Source organism: Cetorhinus maximus, chromosome 7 (genome assembly GCF_964194155.1).
Source record: "Cetorhinus maximus chromosome 7, sCetMax3.hap1.1, whole genome shotgun sequence".
Lineage (NCBI taxonomy): Eukaryota > Metazoa > Chordata > Chondrichthyes > Lamniformes > Cetorhinidae > Cetorhinus > Cetorhinus maximus.
The window spans coordinates 142799359-142820022 of record NC_135885.1 but is presented as its reverse complement, the minus strand read 5'-3'; the positions used below and the strand labels follow the sequence as shown (position 1 = coordinate 142820022).

Here is a 20664-nt window from a genome sequence, read left to right as displayed (position 1 = left end):
GCATTACGTTCATGAAGAAAGACTTGCATTTATAAAGCACCTCTCACCGCCTTAGCACTCTACAGCCGATTAAATATTTTTTGAAACGTGGGTCACTGTTGCGATGTAGTAAACGCCGCCGGCTAATTTGTGCACAGCAATACCCCACAAACAATATGTTGATGACCAAATCATCCTCTTCCTGTTTCTCCACACCCCCTCCAACAGAACAAAAGCCAGGAAAGGATGGAGATAGTTAGCACGCCAGGCCTGAAGCTGGGGGGGAGGGGGTAGAGTTTCTACTTTGGGCACAATTGCCCATTCTGGCATAGATTGCAAAGTGTTTCACTCCCCACCACCAAATTTCTGCTCAAACTCGTTGCTCAATTGGTGAACACAAAAACGCAGTGTAATCATTTAAAATAAAATGTTTATTTAAACATTTAAAAATTTAAATGTTTAAATTTAAAATAATTTAAAATAAAAATGTTACTTTAAAAAAATGTTCCTTTGTAGGTTTAAGACTGGAAAACTTGGTAAAGTTTGATTAAGCTCAGAGCCTTTATAGATCTCTCATTGTGCACACTGTCCTCGATCTTTTTCACCAGGTCCAATTTGCTTCTTGAACACCAATGATGGATGATTTCGAAAGGGAATTGGGCGGAAAATTGAGAGAAATGAACTTGCAGGATTATGAGGGGAGAGCGGGGGGAATAAGACTGACTGGATTTCTCTACAGAGAGTCGGCGTGGACTTGATGGGCCGAGTGGCCTCCTCCATGGGCCATAATGACCCTATGGCCAGAATATTGTCGTTGGTGTGCGGGGGCTGGGCCCAACACGCCGACATGCAAAATGACGCGGTGACGCCGGGCGTGTGTCCTGATGTCACCGCGCGTCATTCAGATCTTCCGTTTGGTGGGCGTGCGTCGGAGTCGGCTGTGCCCTTGCTGAACTGTCAACGGCCTGTTAAGGCCATTAGGACACTAATTTAGATAATTAATGGGTCTGCCCGTCCAACCTTAAGGCTGTCGGGCAGGCAAAGAGCCCAAGCGGCCTTCGCGTTTTTCAGGAAACCTCGCGCAGGATGAGATTTCCTGAAGGTTTTATTAAATAAGTAATATATTTTTTTCACGATTCATAAACATGTCCCAGCTCATGTGTCACTGTCTAAATAATTTCAATCTTTCTTTATTTGAAACTTCCATTATGAACTTAATCTCGTGCCTCAGGGAGATTGCTGCGCTTTCTCGCGTGTCAGAGCGCAGGTCCCAACTATCCCTCCCCTCCCCCCCCCCGCCGCCCGCATAGGTAGCGCTGAGCGTTACCGGCCATGCGTCACGCTGGGCGGGTCTTAATTGGCCAGCCCACGTAAAATGGCGGCGCGCAGCCAATCGGGATAGGCTCCACCCGCGCCCACTCCCGACCCGCCCCACATGGGGAAAATTCTCCCCCTGCGATTCTATTGTATAAATGGGGGTGGCCCGATGTGGGGGTGGGGCTTGCTTCTGACACACAGGGGCGGGGATTTTCCGGTCCTGACTTGCGACGGGACCGGAAGATCCCAGCGGTGGGCGGGCGGGCACGGAGAATCCCACCCATTCTTCTTTAAAACTGGCACAGAAAGTCCGGATACACTGAAGGCAAATTTCACTTAAAATTCTAAAACCTTTTGTGCCGATTCGGCTGAATTGAACCTTGAAAAAAAATAGCGCAATCGAGTGGGAGCGCAAGACCATTAACGTCGTCTCTCTCTCTCTCTCTTCTCTCCCTCTCTCCCCACATCCGCTCCTTATCCTGCTGAGTGTTCCTCGCATTTCCAGCTTTTATCACCTAAGTTTTTTTTTTAAAAGGCGAAATTAGTCGAGGGGTAAATATTAGCCAGGGCACTGGGGGAGAACTTCCCCGTTCTTCTTCAAAATAGCGGCCATAGGATCTCTTCTATTCACCTGAGTGGGCAGAGGGGACATTGGTTTTAACATCCCATTGAACAACACACTGATACAGTGCAGCACTCTCTCAGTACTGCACTAGGTCAATGTGCTTGTGTAAATTCCCTCTTGCTATTTAAATTAATATCACCGTGCAATTTCACTGCACTCCTGCTGTGAGTCCTGTGTTTCATGTGACATTCATGATCATCTAACCCTTCTCAACACAAATCATTTTTCTCAGTTCCACAATGAACCATAGCAGCTTAAACCAATAGTTTGAAGAAAATGACAGAATCTTGTCGAATGGTGCGTCAGAGTGAGGTAAACAGAACATGCCAGAAATAACCAGCAGGTCAGCCAGCATTTGTGGAGAGTGAAACAGTGCTGATGAAAGGTCATCGACCTGAAATGTCAACTCTGTTTCTCCCTCCACAGAAACTCTTGAGTATTTCTGTCATTTTCTGTTTTTATTTCAGATTTCCAGCATCTGCAGCATTTTGCTTGTGAGATAAATGGAACATTGTTCTGTTATCAACCATAGTTAATTCTGCAAACTGGAGATTCCAAAGGATGATAGATTTAATGTTTCTCAATTGATGACTTTTAAATATTTCACTATTTACCTAGTTTCTATAGTATCTTTAAATGCAAACTTCAATATAGTCTCTTTCTCTGCAGCAGTCTGCTTAGTTAGGAGTCACATTCAATGTATTTGTTTCTAGGTGTAATGTTTATTTTCCCCTCTAAAACTTTATCGGATCTATTTTTTCAATTTAATATAGGATTGCAGCCTGACTAAATTCAGCGCTGTGGGTGATTCCTCTCAGACGTTGTTTGACTGATGTAAAATTCATGTCTGCCAGTGGCGGCTTGCCAAACGCTGGTGTAATCTCTTAACAAATGATTTTAACAGCCTGGTTTCCTTCACCCCCCCCAGTCGGCTACGCCTGGCTTCCATTGCTGAAAGACGGCCGGGTTGTGACCAGTGAGAATCAGATACCAGTTTCGGCTAACCTTCCCCTGGGCTATCTCAGTTACCAGGAACTGGGAATGGGAAAGGTAAGCTCGATGTCTCCCTTTGGCTATCACTTGAATGACAAATGAGTTTGTACAATACCACAGTCGTCCTGTCCTACTGCATTCCTGCATGCATGCAGGAGTTATTGGAGTCCGGTGCCAATTCACAGCATTGCCTAATGTCATCCACATCTGTTTATGGCTCCCTCTTCAATACATAAAATGTACAAAATATCTCTCTTTGTATTGCTCCCTGAGGGATAAATGGGGTTTTGTACACTTGAGAAGAATTTAGGAGAAATTTCCTTGCTCAGATAGTGTTTAGAATGTGTAGGGATAATTGAAGTGAGCAGCATAGACGTTTAAAGGGAAGCTAGACAAACACATGCCGGAGAAAGGAACAGAAGGATAAGCTGATAGGGTGAGATGAAGCAGGCTGGGAGGAGGGTCATGTGAAACATAAACACCGGCATTGACCAGATGGGCTGAACGGCCTGCGGTGTACATTCTATGTAATGACATGGTTTGGGACTGGGGTCACCTAGGCTGGACAGTTTGGTATGTCAGATGCCTCTTCCCAGGAACATGATTGGGCCAGTTAGATATTAATAATCCAGCAGATTTCATGGTCATTTATTCTGGTGCCAGATCCTGAAATGGCAGATTTATTGAAATTAAATTTGCAACTTGCTGGAGATCATGGGACCTCTCGGTAACCTCGCTCATTTAAAAGAGTTTTAACCTTCCCGTTTGTAAAATAGATTATTAAACTTGACTAAAACGGAACCTACACAGTATTGCTTTTGACTTTTGAGGGGGGCAGATTTAGATGGTTGGGAATTTTGTGGATTTAGGACAAACTGGGATTATGATGTAAAGTATAAACTTTGAGCACAGCTCAAAGAATTCTATGTGGTGGATTTTACAGGGTGTGATGGTGTCCGCCACCGCCCCCACCCCCCCCCGCACCCAAGCCCCGACCAGTGATCCCTGCGGCTGCTCCTCAGCAATTTAACATGGGAGCAGCGTTAATCTCTTTAAGGTGAGACTTCCACCTCTATCTCAGGGTGAAGTCGTGCCTGAGAGAGCTGCTGACCAATCGGATGGCCAGCAGCTCTGTCGTCCCACCAGCGCCAACCAGGAGCAGTGGCTGCTGCTGGGACTACAGGCAGTCCCACCTCATCGAGGAGCCTAGGTAAGTCCTGGGTCAGGAGTCGCGGTGAAGGGTTTGGGGAGCCAGGTTCAAGATGCCAGGGGAGAGGGTTAATGGGGACATGACCTTGGTGAGGGGCGGATGTCCCCATTGGGCTGGGGACACACAAAGGAGGCTTCACCGCTATCCACCCCGCCCCGCCCATTTGCATTCTGCGCATGGTGTGAAATTTCCCCAGGTTGTGGGTGCGGGTGGGTTGGTGGTGGGAAGGCCATCTGCTGGATGTTACCTGCCACCCCAGCTGATGGGGGTCCATTAAGTCCAGTCCTATAGGCTGATCGCCATTAATAGTGTCATTGTACCTTGCAGCATTCGGGTCCCGAAATCAAATGGGTCGATGGAGCCAAACATATCTTCAAAGTCTCGACGCACCTTGTGTCTACTGTCTATACTCAGGTGAGTTTTGGTGTTCTCCTTGTGATTGTTCACATATTTGGAAATTATTCCATATGTGATTCAAGCTTTTAAGAAATCTGTTAGAATGAGGCCACAACGAGAGAATTGCATCCGGTTCTGGTCAACTCACTTCAGGAAGGACAAGCGGGTCCTCGAGCGGGTGCAGAAGAGATTTACCAGAATGGTTCCAGGGATGAGGGATTTTAACCACAAGGTTAGCTTTGAGAAGCTGGTGCTGTTCTCCCTAGAACAAAGGAGTTTCAGGAGAGATTTGATAGAGGTGTACAAGATTATGACAGGTTTGGATAAGGTAGATGGAGTCTTGTGGCGTAGTGGGTGGTGTCCCTACCTCTGAGCCAGAAGCTCTGGGTTCAATGGTTCAAGTCCCGCTTCCCAATGACCATGGAAGGTGTGTTCATAATGTGGCCAAACAGGTTGATTATCAGCCTGTAAATCCTTCCAATATGCCTGATGGCAGGAGGTAAAAGTGGGAGAGTTTCCTGGTCACCCATACTGCAGAGAAGACAGCAAACTACTGCAGTACTTTGCCAATCGGTAATCATGGACCAATCCAATGGAGCCCTTGGTCGCCAACACCTTCTTAGGGCATGGTATCTGAAGGAAGAGGAGGAGATAAGGTAGGCAAAGAAAAGCTGTTCCCATTAGCTGATGATACATGAACACAGGAACTAGGAGCAGGAGTAGACCACATGGCCCTTCATGCCTGCTCTGCCATTCGATATGATCATGGCTGATCTTGGCCTTCAACTTCACTTTCCTCCCGCTCCCCATACCCCTCGATTCCCTGAGAGACCAAAAATCTGTCTATCCCAGCCTTAAATTAAAAGGTGTGGAACTGCTGTGCGTGGATGTTCAGAGAGACTTGCGTGTACAAGGAACAGAGAAAGTTAGCATGCAGGTGCAGCTAGCAATAAGGAAGGCAAATGGCATGTCGGCCTTTATTGCACCAGCGATGGAGCATCCACAACCCTCTGGGGAAGAGAATTCCAAAGATTCTCAACCCTTTGAGTGAATAAATTTCTCCTCATCTCAGCCCTAAATGATGGACTCCTTATCCTGAGAGTGTGCCCCGGAGTTTTAGATTCGCTGACCAGTGGAAACAATCTCTCAGCGTCTACTCTATCGAACTCCTTCAGAATGTTGTAGGTTTCAATGAGATCACCTCTTAGTCTTCTAAACTCCAGAGAATATAGTCCAGTTTATTCAGTGTCTCATCATAGGACAAACCTCTCATCCCGGGAACCAATTTAGTGAACCTTCGCTGTACCACCTCTAATAAAAATATTGCCTTTCTTAAATGTGCAGACCAAAACTGCACGCAGATGTCATCTCACCAAAACCCTGTACACCTGTAGCAAGACCGCTTTGCTATTGTACTCCAATCCTTGTGTAATAAAGGCCAACATGCAGTTTGCCTTCCTAATTGCTTGCTGCACCTGCATGCAAACTTCCTGCATTCCTTGTACAAGCGCACCCAAGTCTCTTTGAACATCCACACGCAGAAGTTCCACATCTTTTTAAAAAAAAAATTCTGCTTTTCTGTTCTTACGACCAAAGTGAATAACTTCACACTTCCCCACACTATACTCCATCTGCCATCTTGCTGCCCTCTCACTTTACCTGTCTGTATCACTTTGCAGCCGCTCTGTGTCCTCCCCACAGCTTACCTTTCCACCTCGCTTGGTGTCATCAGCAAACTTAGATACATTACTCGCTGTCTCTTCAGCTAAGTCATTAACACAGATTGTAAATAGCTGAGGCCTCAGCACTGATTTTTTCAGCAGCCCACTATTCACTACCTGCAACTTGAAAAAGCCCGTTTTATGCCCAGTCTCAGCTTTTTATCTGTTAACCAATCCTCTATCCATGCTAAAATCTTGTCCGCAACTCCATGAGCCCTTATCTCCTCTATTAACCTTTAGCGTGGCACCTTATTGAATACCTTTCGGAAATCCCCAAACATTCTACAAACAAGAATGAGAGGACACAGATTAAGAAGTTGATCATATATGATTTTTATATTCCTTCTTTCATGAATTAATATCCCTTTAATGCTTCTTCATAAAATAAACATTCTCTTTTATAAAATAACACATCTCGTGGGACATCGTTGAGCATTGCGGTTTAAAAAACAGACGTTGCCCGTGCTGTCTAATGGTCTGTAAATTAGGTGAATACATGACAATTTTGTTGGAAACATTTATAGGGATAATTTCTTTTTGCCATTGTTTCCAGGACCAGCACTTGAACAATTTCTTTCAGTATTGTCAGAAGTGTGACTCAGGAGCCCAGGCCTCGGGAACGGAACTTGTCAAATTCCTCAAGGTAACTTTTCATCCCCTCGAGGTCAAAGTCCTGTCTGGGATGATACCAGAACTGCGTGGGTGTGTGTGTCAGGACAGGATTGACATGCTGGGCCACCTCTCCCTTGCAAAAAAATCGAAGGTTGTGGGATGACCTAATCGAGGCGTTTAAAACCGCGAAAGGTTTTGATCGAGCGGATAGAGGGAGAATGTTTCCTCTTGTGGGGATGAGACAGAACTGGAGGCCGTCAAGATAAGATAGTCCCCGAGAAACCCAATAGGAAATTCAGAAGAAGAAACTTCTCCGCCCAGAGAGTGGTGTGAATGTGGGACTCGCTACCACAGGGAGTGGTTGGAGCGAATAGCATAGATTCATTTAAGGGGCGACTAGACAAGTATATTAGGGAGAAGGGAATAGAGGGTTACATTGGTAGGTTTATTTGAGAAAAGTTGGGAGGAGGCTTGAGTGGAGGATAAACATCAGAATGGACCGGTTGGGCTGAATGGCCTGTTTCTGTGCCAGATATCTTGTGTAATCCTGTGTAAAGTCCATTTACCTTGCCTTGTCAGATACTAAACACAACCTATTTTATTCTACAATCAAGGTATGAAGCATGCATCGCCTGGCAAATACAAATAAAATAAGTGAGTTCAGAATAGTTTATTAGACTTGGTAAGAAAGATGTTTATAGAAACATCTTTGCTCAAATCTGGCCAGTTCGCATCCTCAATCATTGTGCTTTTTTAGTTTAGACTTATCATGTCCGCTTAATACTGTGTGCATAACTTATTAAAAATGGAATATTACACCACACACGCTAATAATATATGATTAAAATTTCTCTGTTTTATGTTTAGTCACTTAGCCCAGGTTATTGCAACAAGCCAAAAAATATTTGTTGTTATTCAGGTCTTTGCATACACAGTGTATATTATAGAATCTTACAGCACAGGAGGCCATTTGGCCCATTGTGCCTTGGCTGGCTCTTTGAGAGAGCTTTCCAGTTAGTACCCACTACCCCCTGCTCTTTCCCCACAGCCCTCCAAATATATATTTATATTTATATTCCTTTATATAACAGGCTGTTTGTGTGCATCTTAAACACTGTTACAAGGCAAGGGTATTCTTGTGTCCGCGATTGTCTATTTGAAATCCCTTCTGAAGAATATCCTCATCTTGCTGGGTGGCAGTGTGCATGAGCGCCATTACTCTAAACTTTGACAGCGACAGATTTGATTCGCTCAGGTGGCTGGGTGTCTGATCTAAGCCATTCTGCCGTGTGGAAGTGCGGTGAGCTGTGCATGACCCATTCCACAAGGAAGAAAGGAGATCAATCTGCACCATCCCCCCCACCTTCAACCCCCATTGTTGTGTTGCTTGAGGGTCATATCACCTTGTAAAGGAAAGATTTGCATTTATCTCACACCTTTCAAAACCTCAGGACAAAACCTCAGACTGCAAGAGTACACGTGATAATGTCGGAAAGATGGCAGCCAATCTCTGCACAGCAAGACCCCAATGAAGTGAATGATCTGATGGTCTGTCTTAGACATTGGTTGAGGACACTGGGGTGATCGCTCCTGCTCTTCTTCGAATACAGCTGTGGGATCTTCAGTGTCCGCCTGAGAGGGCAGACAGGGCCTCAGTTTAATACCCTCATCCGAGAGGCAGAATGTGCCTGGAGAAGAATTGCAGAGTTCTGGGGAGTTGGCATCTTGCTTTCCCTCATCAGAAAGGGCTTGGCCCAAGAAGACCAAGGAGGGGAAACTGATTGTTTAGGGAGTTTGGGATATTCTGTTTGTGACTCGGGGGCTGTGAGCATATTTAATGGTGGGTGCGATTGTATTCATGCATCTGTATCCTGCAACTCATCTTTCTTCCAGAGCCTGCATGCAATGGAAAGCCACGTGATGATCAATTTCCTGCCCACAATCCTGAACCAATTGTTCCGTGTGCTAGCAAGGACCACGCAAGAGGATGTGGCCGTTAATGTTACAAGGTAAATAAAATGTGTGTGGGTATTGTTCATTTATTTTGAGGACAATGTCTTGAATTTTGAAGGACAATTCCTCCATTTTCTGAAATCCTGCTGACTAAATGTTGACAGCAGGTGGACAAGCAATAAAAATGGAATTATCAGTGAGCCGCAGCTTTGGGTTTAAAGCACCTGTGACAGTATATCTTGGACAACTACCATTTGTCCAGCTTCAAACAATAAATGGTTGGTTCTACAAAAGAGCTAATTGTTCCATGAATTATTCATTGTGCAGATACAGAGGAGCGATCGACATTGAGAGCTTAAAGTGACCATGCAGCGTATCAAAAATTGATATGGATGAAAGAGGAATGTCTTTTTATCACTGGAACCTGGAATCAAATCCAGTGCAGACAGATCTCCCATCCTTTTAGTTATACAGTCAACTCCATTGTAGCACAGATCCTAATCCATTTGTATTGACAAACATTCTTTCTGTCTGTCTCTCTCGTCCTTTGACTGAGTTTACTAATATTCTTGTTCATTGTCTCTTTCGTATACTTTCGCACTCACTTTCTCACACCCCCACTTATACTTTCTTCCTCCCCTCTCATGAGTGCGTAAGAACGTGCACACACGCAAAATAGTGACCTAAAGCGGAGCTGTTTACCATTTATTTTTGTTATTTGTTCACGGGATGTGGGCTTCACTGGCCGGGCCAGCATTTATTGCCCATCCCTAATTGGCCTTGAGGAGGTGCTGGTGAACTGCCTTCTTGAACCGCTGCAGTCCATGTGGGGTGGGTACACCCACAGTGCTGTTAGGGAGGGGGTTCCAGGATTTTGACCCAGCGACAGTGAAGGAACGGCGATATATTTCCAAGTCAGGATGGTGAGTGACTTGGAGGGGAACTTGCAGGCGGTGGTGTTCCCATGTGTCTGCTGCCCTTGGTCCTTCTAGGTGGTAGTGGTCGTGGGTTTGGAAGGTGCTGTCTAAGGAGCCTTGGTGAGTTCCTGCAGTGCATCTTGTAGATGGTACACACACTGCTGCTACTGTGCGTCGGTGGTGGAGGGAGTGAATGTTTGTGGATGTGGTGCCAATCAAGCGGGCTGCTTTGTCCTGGATGGTGTTGAGCTTCTTGAGTGTTGTGGGAGCTGCACTCATCCAGACAAGTGGGGAGTATTCCATCGCACTCCTGTCTTGTGCTTTGTAAATGGTGGACAGGCTCTGGGGAGACAGGAGGTGAGTTACTCACCGCAGGATTCCTAGCCGAGAAGGTGTAATCTTCAACTCACAGGGCTTCCGCCTAAAAGCAGAAAATGCTGGAAATGCTCAGCAGGTCGGGCAGCATCTGGGGAGGGAGAGAAACAGAGCTGATGTTTTTCTCTCCTCCTGCCCCAGGGTTTTTATTTCCGGTTTCCAGCATTTGTCATAATTTGCTTTTGTGTTCGATCTCTGTTTCCGTGCTAACCTTTAATTTCATGAAATTCTCTTTCTAGAGTTCTTGTGCACATTGTCTCGCAGTGTCATGAAGGACTGGAACACTACCTGAGGTCCTACATAAAGGTACTCCTGACAAACAACCACCACATATAATGAAATGTGAATGCGTGACTGCTAACTTCAACAGAACGGTACAGGGAGCATCAGATTGAGCGCTGTATCTCGTCAGTCCTTTGGAGCTGCTTTTGTTTGTTCCTGGGAATGAAGGTCCACTTACTGAAACTTTGCCCTCAAACCATTTGACCCTAAATTTAAACGGTCGGTTAAGTCAGCACAATTACTTTTCTCTTTTGGTTTGGGTGTTCTGAATCTCGTTCCGTGACCACGTGAAGATGTGTGAACAGGATTCTGTATTGTCCCTTAACCATTGACTCGGTGGGGGCTGAATTCTCCGCTGCAGGAGGTGGGTGAGCAGGGGTGCAGGCGTGCATTGAAATTTGCGTTTTTGGAGGGCTTCACTGGATTCCGACATCTCCAGAAGCGACACAGTTTCCAAAAAGAGTAGCCAGCAATCTGCTCACCTCCAATTACCGGCCCTTTAAGCTCCTTGAGGAGCTTGTTAACGGCCAGGAGGAGACTTTCCAATTGGAAATCGCCAAACCCTAACAGTCTGGTGCACATTAGCGCACAGCTAGTTGGCTTCGCTGTGGGGAGCTGCAAAGGTTTTTGTTTAACCCGGAAATAGTTTTACCCCCAGGGGTTCGCTACGAGATAGGGCGCTGGACTGTTTGACTGGGCTGATTGGCCAGTTCTCTGAGCACTGAGGCTCCTGGCCTCCCTCTCTTGTGCAAAGGCAGCGGCAGGCACCGTCATGGCTACCGCCTGCCTTTTGATGCCCCAACAGGCACCTCCCACCTCCTTGCAGACCTCGACATCACCGGCCCAAGTAAGGCATTCACACTTGAAGATTGCATCAGGGGATCAGGACCCAGAAATTATCCAGGCATTAGATTTCTGACCCCAAATTAAAAATCAAGCCCAAGGCGTTTATTGAGCTGAATGTTTAACAAAATCCTTTTCCGGTTCACCTGTGAGTGTTGTACAGACGAGGCGCATGTTCCCTCAAGTATAGAAGGTGATCTGATTGAGATGTTTAAGGTGATTGAAGTATATAATAGTATCTCTCTATCAACTCCATTTCCGCTGGTTGGGGGCGCGGTGGGTGGGGGTGGCAGGGGGTAGGGGGAGGTGTGGAGGGAGAGTCCAGAACATGAGAGCATAACCTCAAATTTCGAGCCAGGCCGTTCAGGGGTGATGTCAGGAAGCACTTCTTCACACAAAGGGGAGTGGAAATCTGGAACTCTCTCCCCACACCCCCACCCCCACCCCGTAAAAGCTGCTGAGGTTGGGAGTCAATTGAAAAGTTCAAAGCTGATTGATCGATTTTTGTTGGGAAAGGGGATTAAAGACTGTGGGACTTGAGCAGCTAAATGGAGTTAAGGCATAGATCAGTCATGAACTAATCAAATGGGCAGAATTGTGCTTGAAGGGCCGAATGGCCTCCTCTGAGTGGTTTTGATCCAGTCAGCAGTGGCTTATGCTGATGCCTTTAAAACAAGCTTGTGGGACTCAGTTCCCAGTGACAGGAACTGCGCCCTGAACAGTTGTGTTGCAGTCCACACAATAACACACATTTTCACACTTAAAATATGTGTAACCTTGTCACTGGTGTTGATCCTAAATCCCAGCTACAGTGTTATATTTCCAGCCAGCGAGGACTGGGTCAAGCTGTGCAGGTCAGATGTTAATTTTTTAAAAAGACAGGTCAGGCTTTCTGACATTTAATGTTTAAATGCAAATCTCCCAGTCTTTTTTTTTGCTCTGAACATTGAATTTGTCATTAAATGGGGTTTTGTTTGATAGAGTGAAGTGTCTGGGATTTTTTTGATCTTAGCTTGACACCAGACTGTAATTCTAATGGATATAGTGCAAAGCCTAAGCCTGATTTCATATGGGTCATAATTTTTGCGGTCAATTATATTAAGGTCAAGATGAGTGGTTTTTATAATGGCCCCAGAGGATTATTGTACTGAGCTCCCTGTGTACAAGCATTAATAAATCCTTTCCTTCCTCTCAACTCTTGGTTGCTTTCCCCAGTTTGTCTTCAAAACAGAACCTTGCAATTCCTCCAAATGCAAGACTGTCCACGAGGAGCTGGCCAAATCCATGACTGTTCTGCTCAAAACAACAGCCGACTTTCTGACCTGCAACAAACTGCTCAAGGTAGATTAAAGTTTAGTCTGTTGTAAGTTTGTAAAAAGCTCTGGGCTGGTTTTGGAGTTGTGAAAGCAGCCGCAGCAAACTGGACCGTGTGCTCATCGTCCGCCGGTAATTGCTTCATCGGCACCTGCTTTCGGGTTCAATGCCGTTTTGCCAAACTATATTTAGATCAAACAAAAGCCCCACTGAAACATGTTCCTTTTACAGATTGTTCTTACCACTTCTGGTGATATTTTCATTCCCGTCACAAGCTCTTGAATAGGATCCATTTTGAAGTCCCATTTTTAAATTTACACTAAATTTACATTATTTCCCACTCTCGCTGCGATTGAATTGTTTGCTGATAGGGTGAGGAGGGGAGGGGAGGGTGAGGGGGGGAGGGGAGGGCGAGGAGGGGAGGGTGTGGCGGGGAGGGGAGGGTGAGGCAGGGAGGGTGAGGCGGGGAGAGGGTGGTGAGGCGGGAGGGGGAGGGGAGGTTGGAGGCTCGTATGGAGCATTAACACTGACACATACATGATGGGCCGAATGGCCTGTTTCTGGGCTGTAAAATTCTGTCTGATTATTGGGAAGGGATCTTTAAATTGGATCCGGTCATTCACAAGTTAGGAAAATAATGGAGAGAATATTCCTGACGCTGGAAATTCATCAACACCCTCAGCACCAATACAACAATCTCCTGATTTTCTTACCTCTCTTAAATATTGAGAGTATTTTGGCACATTCTTATCTAATTAATTCCCAGGTCTGTTTGCAGTACCCCAATTGCCATTTATTAAGCCATTAATAAACGCAGTAAGATTTACGCCGAGTTTGGTGAGAATGTGGATCTTGCTACCACAGGGAGTGACTCAGCTGAATAGCGTAGACGTAGTGAAGGGGAAGCTGGATAAACACATGAAGGGGAAAGGAATAGAAGGATGTGTTGATCGATTGAAATGAAGAGGGGTGGAGGGAAGTGCATCTGGAGCATAAACACACGCATGGAGCAGTTGGCCGAATGGCCTGGTTTTGTGCTGCAAAATTCAATATGATAACCAGGTGATGGCAGTTGCACTCCTCCTTGGGGGAGAAGGTGGTGCAGTGGTAATGTCACTGGCCTAATAACCCCGGGGTTAATGCTGTGGGAGGCATGGGTTCAAATCCCATCATGGCAGCTGATGGAATTTAAATTCAACTCATAAATCTGGAATATAAAAGCTAGTCTCAGCGATGGTGACCATGAAACCATCATTGATTGTTGTAAAAACCCAACTGGTCCTTTAGGAAATCTGCCACCCTTACCCGGTCTGGCCTACATGTGACTCCAGACCCACAGCAACGTGGGTGACTCTTAACTGCCCTCAAGGCCACTCAGTTCAAGGGCAATTAAGTTCAGGCAACAAATGCTGGCCTTGCCAGCAACACCCACATCCCATGAAGATATATTAAGAAATACTATGAACATAGCAGATAAGTGGTTTCATTGGGATTGTCCATGTTAATTGTTGATTTAATCATGCGGTAATCAGTACAACAGGAAGTGTTTGGAGACATGAGATTTTTAATAGATACAGGGGCATTGTAACCTGAGCACAATGCATCATCTTGTGATAGCTGATGATTTGATTGTCCTTTGAGGATGCATTTTCTCTCTTTGTTTAACACGTTTCAAATTTACATTCCTTATGCTTAAAAAAGGTTTTGTTTGTTTTTAGTATTCTTGGTTTTTCCTGGAGGCATTGATCAAGTCAATGGCCCAGCATCTTATAGAGACCAGCAAACTGAAGGTAAGCACCCTTATGTTAGTTCCTGATGTGTAGGAGGATTTCTCTTTAAACCATGTGGATGTTTGGATTTGAATGAACTTTATTAATTGATCCATTCACCTCCCCTAAACTCAAGTTTGTCCAAAACTCCATTTCCTCTATCCTAAATCTCATCATTGTATTCCCTTGAGGGTTGCACTCCTCCCAATACTTGTACTTGTAACTTCCTGCAGCCCAACAACCCTCCGAGATCTCTTCTGCTCCTCCAATTCTGGCCTCTTAAGTATCGCAGAATTTCATCATCCACATTTAGTGGCTGCGTTTTCACCTGTCTGGGTCCTAAGCTCTGGAATTCCCTTCCTAAACCGCTCGGCCTCTCCCTGTCTGTCTGTCCCTGTCTGTCTGTCCCTGTCTGTCTGTCCCTGTCTGTCTGTCCCTGTCTGTCTGTCTGTCCCTGTCTGTCTGTCTGTCCCTGTCTGTCTGTCCCTGTCTCTCTCTCTCTCTCTCTCTCTCTCTCTCTGTCTCTGTCTCTGTCTCTGTCTCTGTCTCTGTCTCTGTCTCTGTCTCCGTCTCTCTGTCTCCGTCTCCGTCTCTCTGTCTCCGTCTCCGTCTCTCTGTCTCCGTCTCCGTCTCTCTGTCTCCGTCTCTCTGTCTCTGTCTCCGTCTCTCTGTCTCCGTCTCTCTGTCTCCGTCTCCGTCTCCGTCTCTCTCTCTCCGTCTCTCTCTCTCCGTCTCTCTCTCTCCGTCTCTCTCTCTCTCCCTCTTTCTCTCCCTCTCTCTCTCCGTCTGTCTCTCTCCTCCTTTAAGACATTGCTTAAAACTAACCTTTTGACCAAGCTGCTAGTCATCTTATGTGACTCAATCTCAAATAATATTTCATCATGTTCCTGTGAAATGCTTTGGGATGTTTTAATATTGCTGAAAAAAAGAGACACGTCTAAGCTGTTCGTCAAGACATTGACCAGTCAGGGTCAAGCTGCCTGGTTTAAATTTCAAACAATGTTTGGCAGTTAACTGTCAGTCACCATCAGTGGTGCATTCTCCATGGCAATGCCACTTGCCAACCAATCAGCACTCTCTTCACATGCAGTATAAATCGTTGTTTTCCGCCATATATTTGTATTCTTGCGAGTGTCCTGATGAGTGTGAGACAAAAAGCTTCAACACGTCTCTTTTTCAGCAAGTCAAGTTCTGTACTACCAAACGTCTCTATATTTTAATATGTTAAATGTGCTATATAAATGCAAGTTGCTGTTGTAGTTTCGTTCAACACACCACTGAAGTACATAAATACATAATATAAATACAGTGCCTACAAGAGCAGGTCAGAGGCTGGGAATTCTGCAGAGAATAACTCACCTGGCTCCCCAAAGCCTGACCACCATCTACAAGGCACAAGTCCGGAGTGTGATGGAATACTTCCTACTTGGATGCGTGCAGCTCCCATAACACTCAAGAAGCTCGGCACAAATCAGGACAAAGCGGCCCACTTGATGGGCACCCCATCCACCACCTTCACTTAAACATTCACTCCCCGCACCACTGATACACAGTGACAATATGTGTAACATCCACACTGCAGCAACTCCCCAAGCTTCCTTCGAAAGCGCCTTCCATACCCATGACCTTTACCACCTAGGAGAACAAGGGTAGCAAATACATGGGGTCATCACCCCCTGGAAGTTGCTCTCCAAAACCGCTCACCATCCTGACTTGGAAATATATCGGCTGTTCCTTCACTGTCGCTGGGTCAAAATGCTGGAACTCCCTCCCTAACAGCACTGTGGGTGTGTCTACACCACATGGACTGCAGTGGTTCAAGAAGGCAGCTCACCACCACCTTCTCAAGGGGCAATTAGGGATGGGCAATAAATGTTGGCCCAGCCAGCGAAGCCCACATCCCGTGAATGAATAAAAAAAATTCTTGGTAATATTAAACGCTGAAGGGCAGCGGATGTGAAAATCTTGGAATTATTTAAGGAACAGTTGAACCATATCACGATGGACTGTATTTTATTTAAGGATGGAAGAACTAGGACACACTGAATATTTTTTCTTGTATATCCTGTTTTATCTGTCAAATTCCGTAAGAATTTTGCTTAAATAAAATCCATAGAAATCAAATTGTTTCTGCTTGTGGAGGAACATATAACTGGGGACATAAACAAAAGAGGGCCACAGATAAATCCAATAGGGAGTTTCGGAGGTAGTCTTTACCTAGAGAGTGGTGAGAATGTGGAACTTGCTACCACAGGGAGTGGTTGAGGTGAATAGTATAGGGGAAGCTGGATAAACACATGAGGCGGAAAGGAATAGAAGGATATGCTGATAGGGTGAGGATGAAATCAGGTGGGAAGAGGCTTGTGTGGTGTGTAAACACTAGCATGGACCAGTTGGGCCAAACAGCCTGTTTCTGTGCTGTACATTAAATGAGTTGTGTTTTTTTTTGGTTAATTATCACCAACACACATCCACCTAATTGGATGTTTCAAAGTTATTAAGCTGTGTTATTCATTTTCAACTCCTGCCTCTGTTCTCGTGCTGGCACACGCTGTTGCCTGTTTAATGAATGTATTCCAAGAATCCGGGACACATCTGTACATCTGTTTTGCATTTTGTTCTTGTCTCGCAACCTATTGGCCAACTGCCAGCCATTGCAAAGCAAAAGAGTGAATTATTGTGGTGCTTCACGTTACTCCTGTTTTAAAAGTAGTTGAGTGTCATTGTGTATGCATGAGTGAAACCACAGATGAAAGAATAGGAAATGTAACCACTAAAACATCCAGATTCAGAAGGTTATGAGTTCAAGTCCCACTCCAAAGACATGACCACAGAATCCAGGCGGACACTGAGGGAGTGCTGCACTGTTGGAGATGGAGTCTTTCCGATGTGATGTTAAGCTGCAGCCCCCTCAGATGGTTGTGAAAGGGATTCCCTGGCACTATTTTGAAGAAGAGCAGGGCAGTTCTTTGTGGTATTCTGGCCAATAATCATCCCTCATCCAACATCACTGAAAAAAAAGGGATAGTCTGTTCATTATCCCATTGCTGTTTTTGGGATCTGCTGTGCACAAATTGGCTGTCATGTTTCCAACATTATAACAGTGATTGCAGTTCAGAAAGTACTTCCCACTTGTCGTTCATTGGCTGCCTAGTGTGGAAAGGTTAAGCAGATTGGGCCTATACTCATTGGAGTTGAGAAGAACGAGAGGTGATCTCATTGAAGCGTATAAAATTCTTACAGCACTTGACAGGGTCGATGTCCCATCAGATGCCAGGATTGTCCAGTCCCACCGAAAGTCTTTTGTTTGACCTGCCGCGACAGGGCTGGAGGATCCCAACCTAAGTCACAGCAATTGCTTGTGGCATTAAAGGTGTATGGTAGTGAATGTGGTAAAAGAAATGGGAAGGTTCTCGAGCAGTAAAAATAAATATTGTGCAGTAATTATCATTAACTTTTTAGTAATATATTTTGGATACTAGGCAAGAGTAAAGATCCCTCTCCTGCTCCCAGGAATTTCAGTTAAATCCTTCCTTCAGTGTCACTGGGTCAAAGTCCTGGAACCCTGTCCCTAACAGCACTGTGGGTGTACCTACACCACATGGACTGCAGCGGTTCAAGATAGCTCACCACCACCTTGAGGCCGTTAAGGAATGGGCTACTAATGTTGGCCTTGCCAATGACACCTACACTCCCCAAAAGAATATATAAAAAAATGGTACACACACTTGTATCAATGTAAATTTTTGATTTTCCTTTTTCTTTTGTACATTGATAGGATGTGGACATCACTGGCCGGGCCAGCATTTAACACCCATCCCAAATTGCGCTTGAGAAGGTGGTGGTGAGCTGCCTTCTTGAACCGCTGCAGTCCATCTAATGTAGGTACACCCACAGTGCAGTAAGGAAAGGAGTTGCACTCATCCAGGCAAGTGGGGAGTATTCCATCATACTCCTGACTTGTGCATTGTAGATGGTGGACAGGCTTTGGGGCGTCAGGAGGTGAGTTACTCACCGCAGGATTCCTAGTCTCTGACCTGCTCTTGTAGCCACACTGTTTATGTGGCTGGTCCAGTTCAGTTTCTGGTCAATGGTAACCCCCAGGATGTTGATAGTGGGGGGTTCAGCAATGGTAACACCATTGAATGTCAAGGGGTGATTGTTGGATTCTCTCTTGTTGGAGATGGTCATTGCCTGACACTTGTGTGGCGCGAATGTTACTTGGCACTTGTCAGCCCAAGCCTGGATATTGTCCAGGTCTTGCTGCACTTGGACATGGACTGCTTCAGTATCTGAGGAGTCGTGAATGGTGCTGAACATTGTGCAATCATCAGCGAATATCTCCACTCCTGACCTTATGATGGAAGGAAGGTCATTGATGAAGCAGCTGAAGATGGTTGGGCCTAAGACATTATCCTGAGGAACTTCTGTAGTGATGCCCTGGAGCTGAGATGATTGACCTCCAACAACCACAACCATCTTCCTTTGTGCTAGGTATGACTTCAACCAGCGGCAAGTTTTCCCCCTGATTCCCATTGACTCCAGTTTTGCTCGGGCTCCTTGATGCCACACTCGGTCAAATGCTGCCTTGATGTTAAGGGCAGTCACCCTCACTTCACCTCGGGAGTTCAGCTCTTTTGTCCATGTTTGAACCAAAGCTGTAATGAGGTCAGGAGCTGAGTGGCTCTGGTGGAACCCAAACTGAGCATCAGTAAGCAAATATTTACCTTTTAGTTTCTCAATTAAATACCAATCTTTTATATCAAATTATGGACAGTTTGTGCTGTACCCAACAATTATTCATGTTCTTTTGTGCGTTTCATGTAATAAATTGTCCCAAGGCACTTTATTGTGAGAGCCTATCTATCACTGGGTTATATGTGAAGGTATTAGAACAGATGACCAAAACCTCGATCAAAGAGGCAGGTCTTAAGCATTGAAGGGCAAGAGGGAGGTTGAATGAGAAACTTTGAGAGTCACCTGAAGGCACAGCCACCAATAATGGAAGGATGAATATCTGGGAAGCCCAAGAGGCCAGAATTGGAGGAGCGCAAAGATATCAGAGGGGGCTGGAGGAGGCTACAGAGATAGGGAGGGGTGAAACTATTGTGGGACTTGAAAACTAGGATGAGATTTTTACACTGCAATAAAAACAATGGTTATTAATCCGATGTTCTGAAAGGTCTTTGTCATTGTCTGGTTTATTTAGTTATTCCGGAATCAGCGTTTCCCTGCCTCTTACCAGCATACGGTGGAGACTCTTGTCAACCTGCTGATGCCGCACATCACACAGAAGTACAAAGACAAGCCGGAAGAGGCTCGGAATGCAAATCACAGCCTCGCTGTCTTCATTAAGGTAAGAATTGTCAGAGCTAACCTTTCCGTCGGTTTGCGCTTTCATGTTTGTGGACGTGTACTCAATGTTCAATGGCCTTGAGATTCTGAAAAGCAAAGTGAACTTTGATCACACTAATGGTCGGTCAGAAGCAATTGGCTGATGTATCGCATCAGCTTTGGACCTTCTCAGCAATAATAGTGAAAACCCGGTCAATGGAGGGTGAAATTTTGCTGCTTAAAACTTCTGACAAATTATTTTTCACCCAAATGCTTCTGGCGTATGGACTTTTGGCTGTTGCAATCCATTCCCTGATGCAGTACTCCAGTCAGCTCAACTGCCTGTGTATCCACAACACAATAGCTGAACATTATGGAATAATGACATAGCCTCCAAATGCAAACAGAAGGTGCTTGAAATACTCAGTGAGTTCGGCAGCATCCGTGGAGAGAGAAACAGAGAGAGAGAGAGAGAGAGAAAAACACAGGGGGAGATGGTGGCGTGGCGGTAATGTCACTGGACTAGTAATCCAGAGGCCCAGGCTAATGCTCTGGGGACATGGGTTCAAATCCCACCACAGCAGCTGGTGGAATTTGAATTCAATATAAAATATAATTATATAACAACTATCGTCGATTGTTGTTTGAAAAAAAAATCTGGTTCACTAATGCACTTTAGGGAAGGAAATCTGCCTCCCTTACCCAGTCCGGCTGATATGTGACTCCAGACCCACAGCAATGTGGTTGACTCTTATTGCCCTCTGAAATGGCCGAGCAAACCATTCAGCTCACGGGCAGTTAGGGATGGGCAACAAATGCTGGCCCTGCCAGCGACACCCACAGCCCATGAAAGAATAAAGAAAAAAAAAAATCTGGTCAGCGACCTATGGTCAGAATCTGAAAGGTTAACTCAGTTTCTCTCTCCGCAGATGCTGCCTGACCTGCTGAGTGTTTCCAGCATTTTCTGTTTTTATTTCAGATTGTCTGTTGTATGTTGCTCTTGTTTTGGTGAAATCATGGTGTC

At 45.4% G+C, this 20664-nt stretch overlaps 1 protein-coding gene across 2 annotated transcripts in view; it reads left to right on the top strand.

Annotated features, from left to right (window-relative positions):
- Positions 1-20664, top strand: part of LOC144683047 (dedicator of cytokinesis protein 9-like) — a 304955-nt gene that overhangs the window by 183562 nt on the left and 100729 nt on the right. For both annotated transcript variants that reach the window (XM_078546055.1, XM_078546054.1), the window contains exons 21-28: positions 2850-2971; positions 4452-4538; positions 6795-6884; positions 8747-8862; positions 10338-10404; positions 12439-12564; positions 14256-14327; positions 19516-19662. In XM_078546055.1, coding sequence (XP_078402181.1) covers positions 2850-2971; positions 4452-4538; positions 6795-6884; positions 8747-8862; positions 10338-10404; positions 12439-12564; positions 14256-14327; positions 19516-19662 — 827 coding nt within the window. The remainder of the gene's footprint in view (positions 1-2849; positions 2972-4451; positions 4539-6794; positions 6885-8746; positions 8863-10337; positions 10405-12438; positions 12565-14255; positions 14328-19515; positions 19663-20664) is intronic.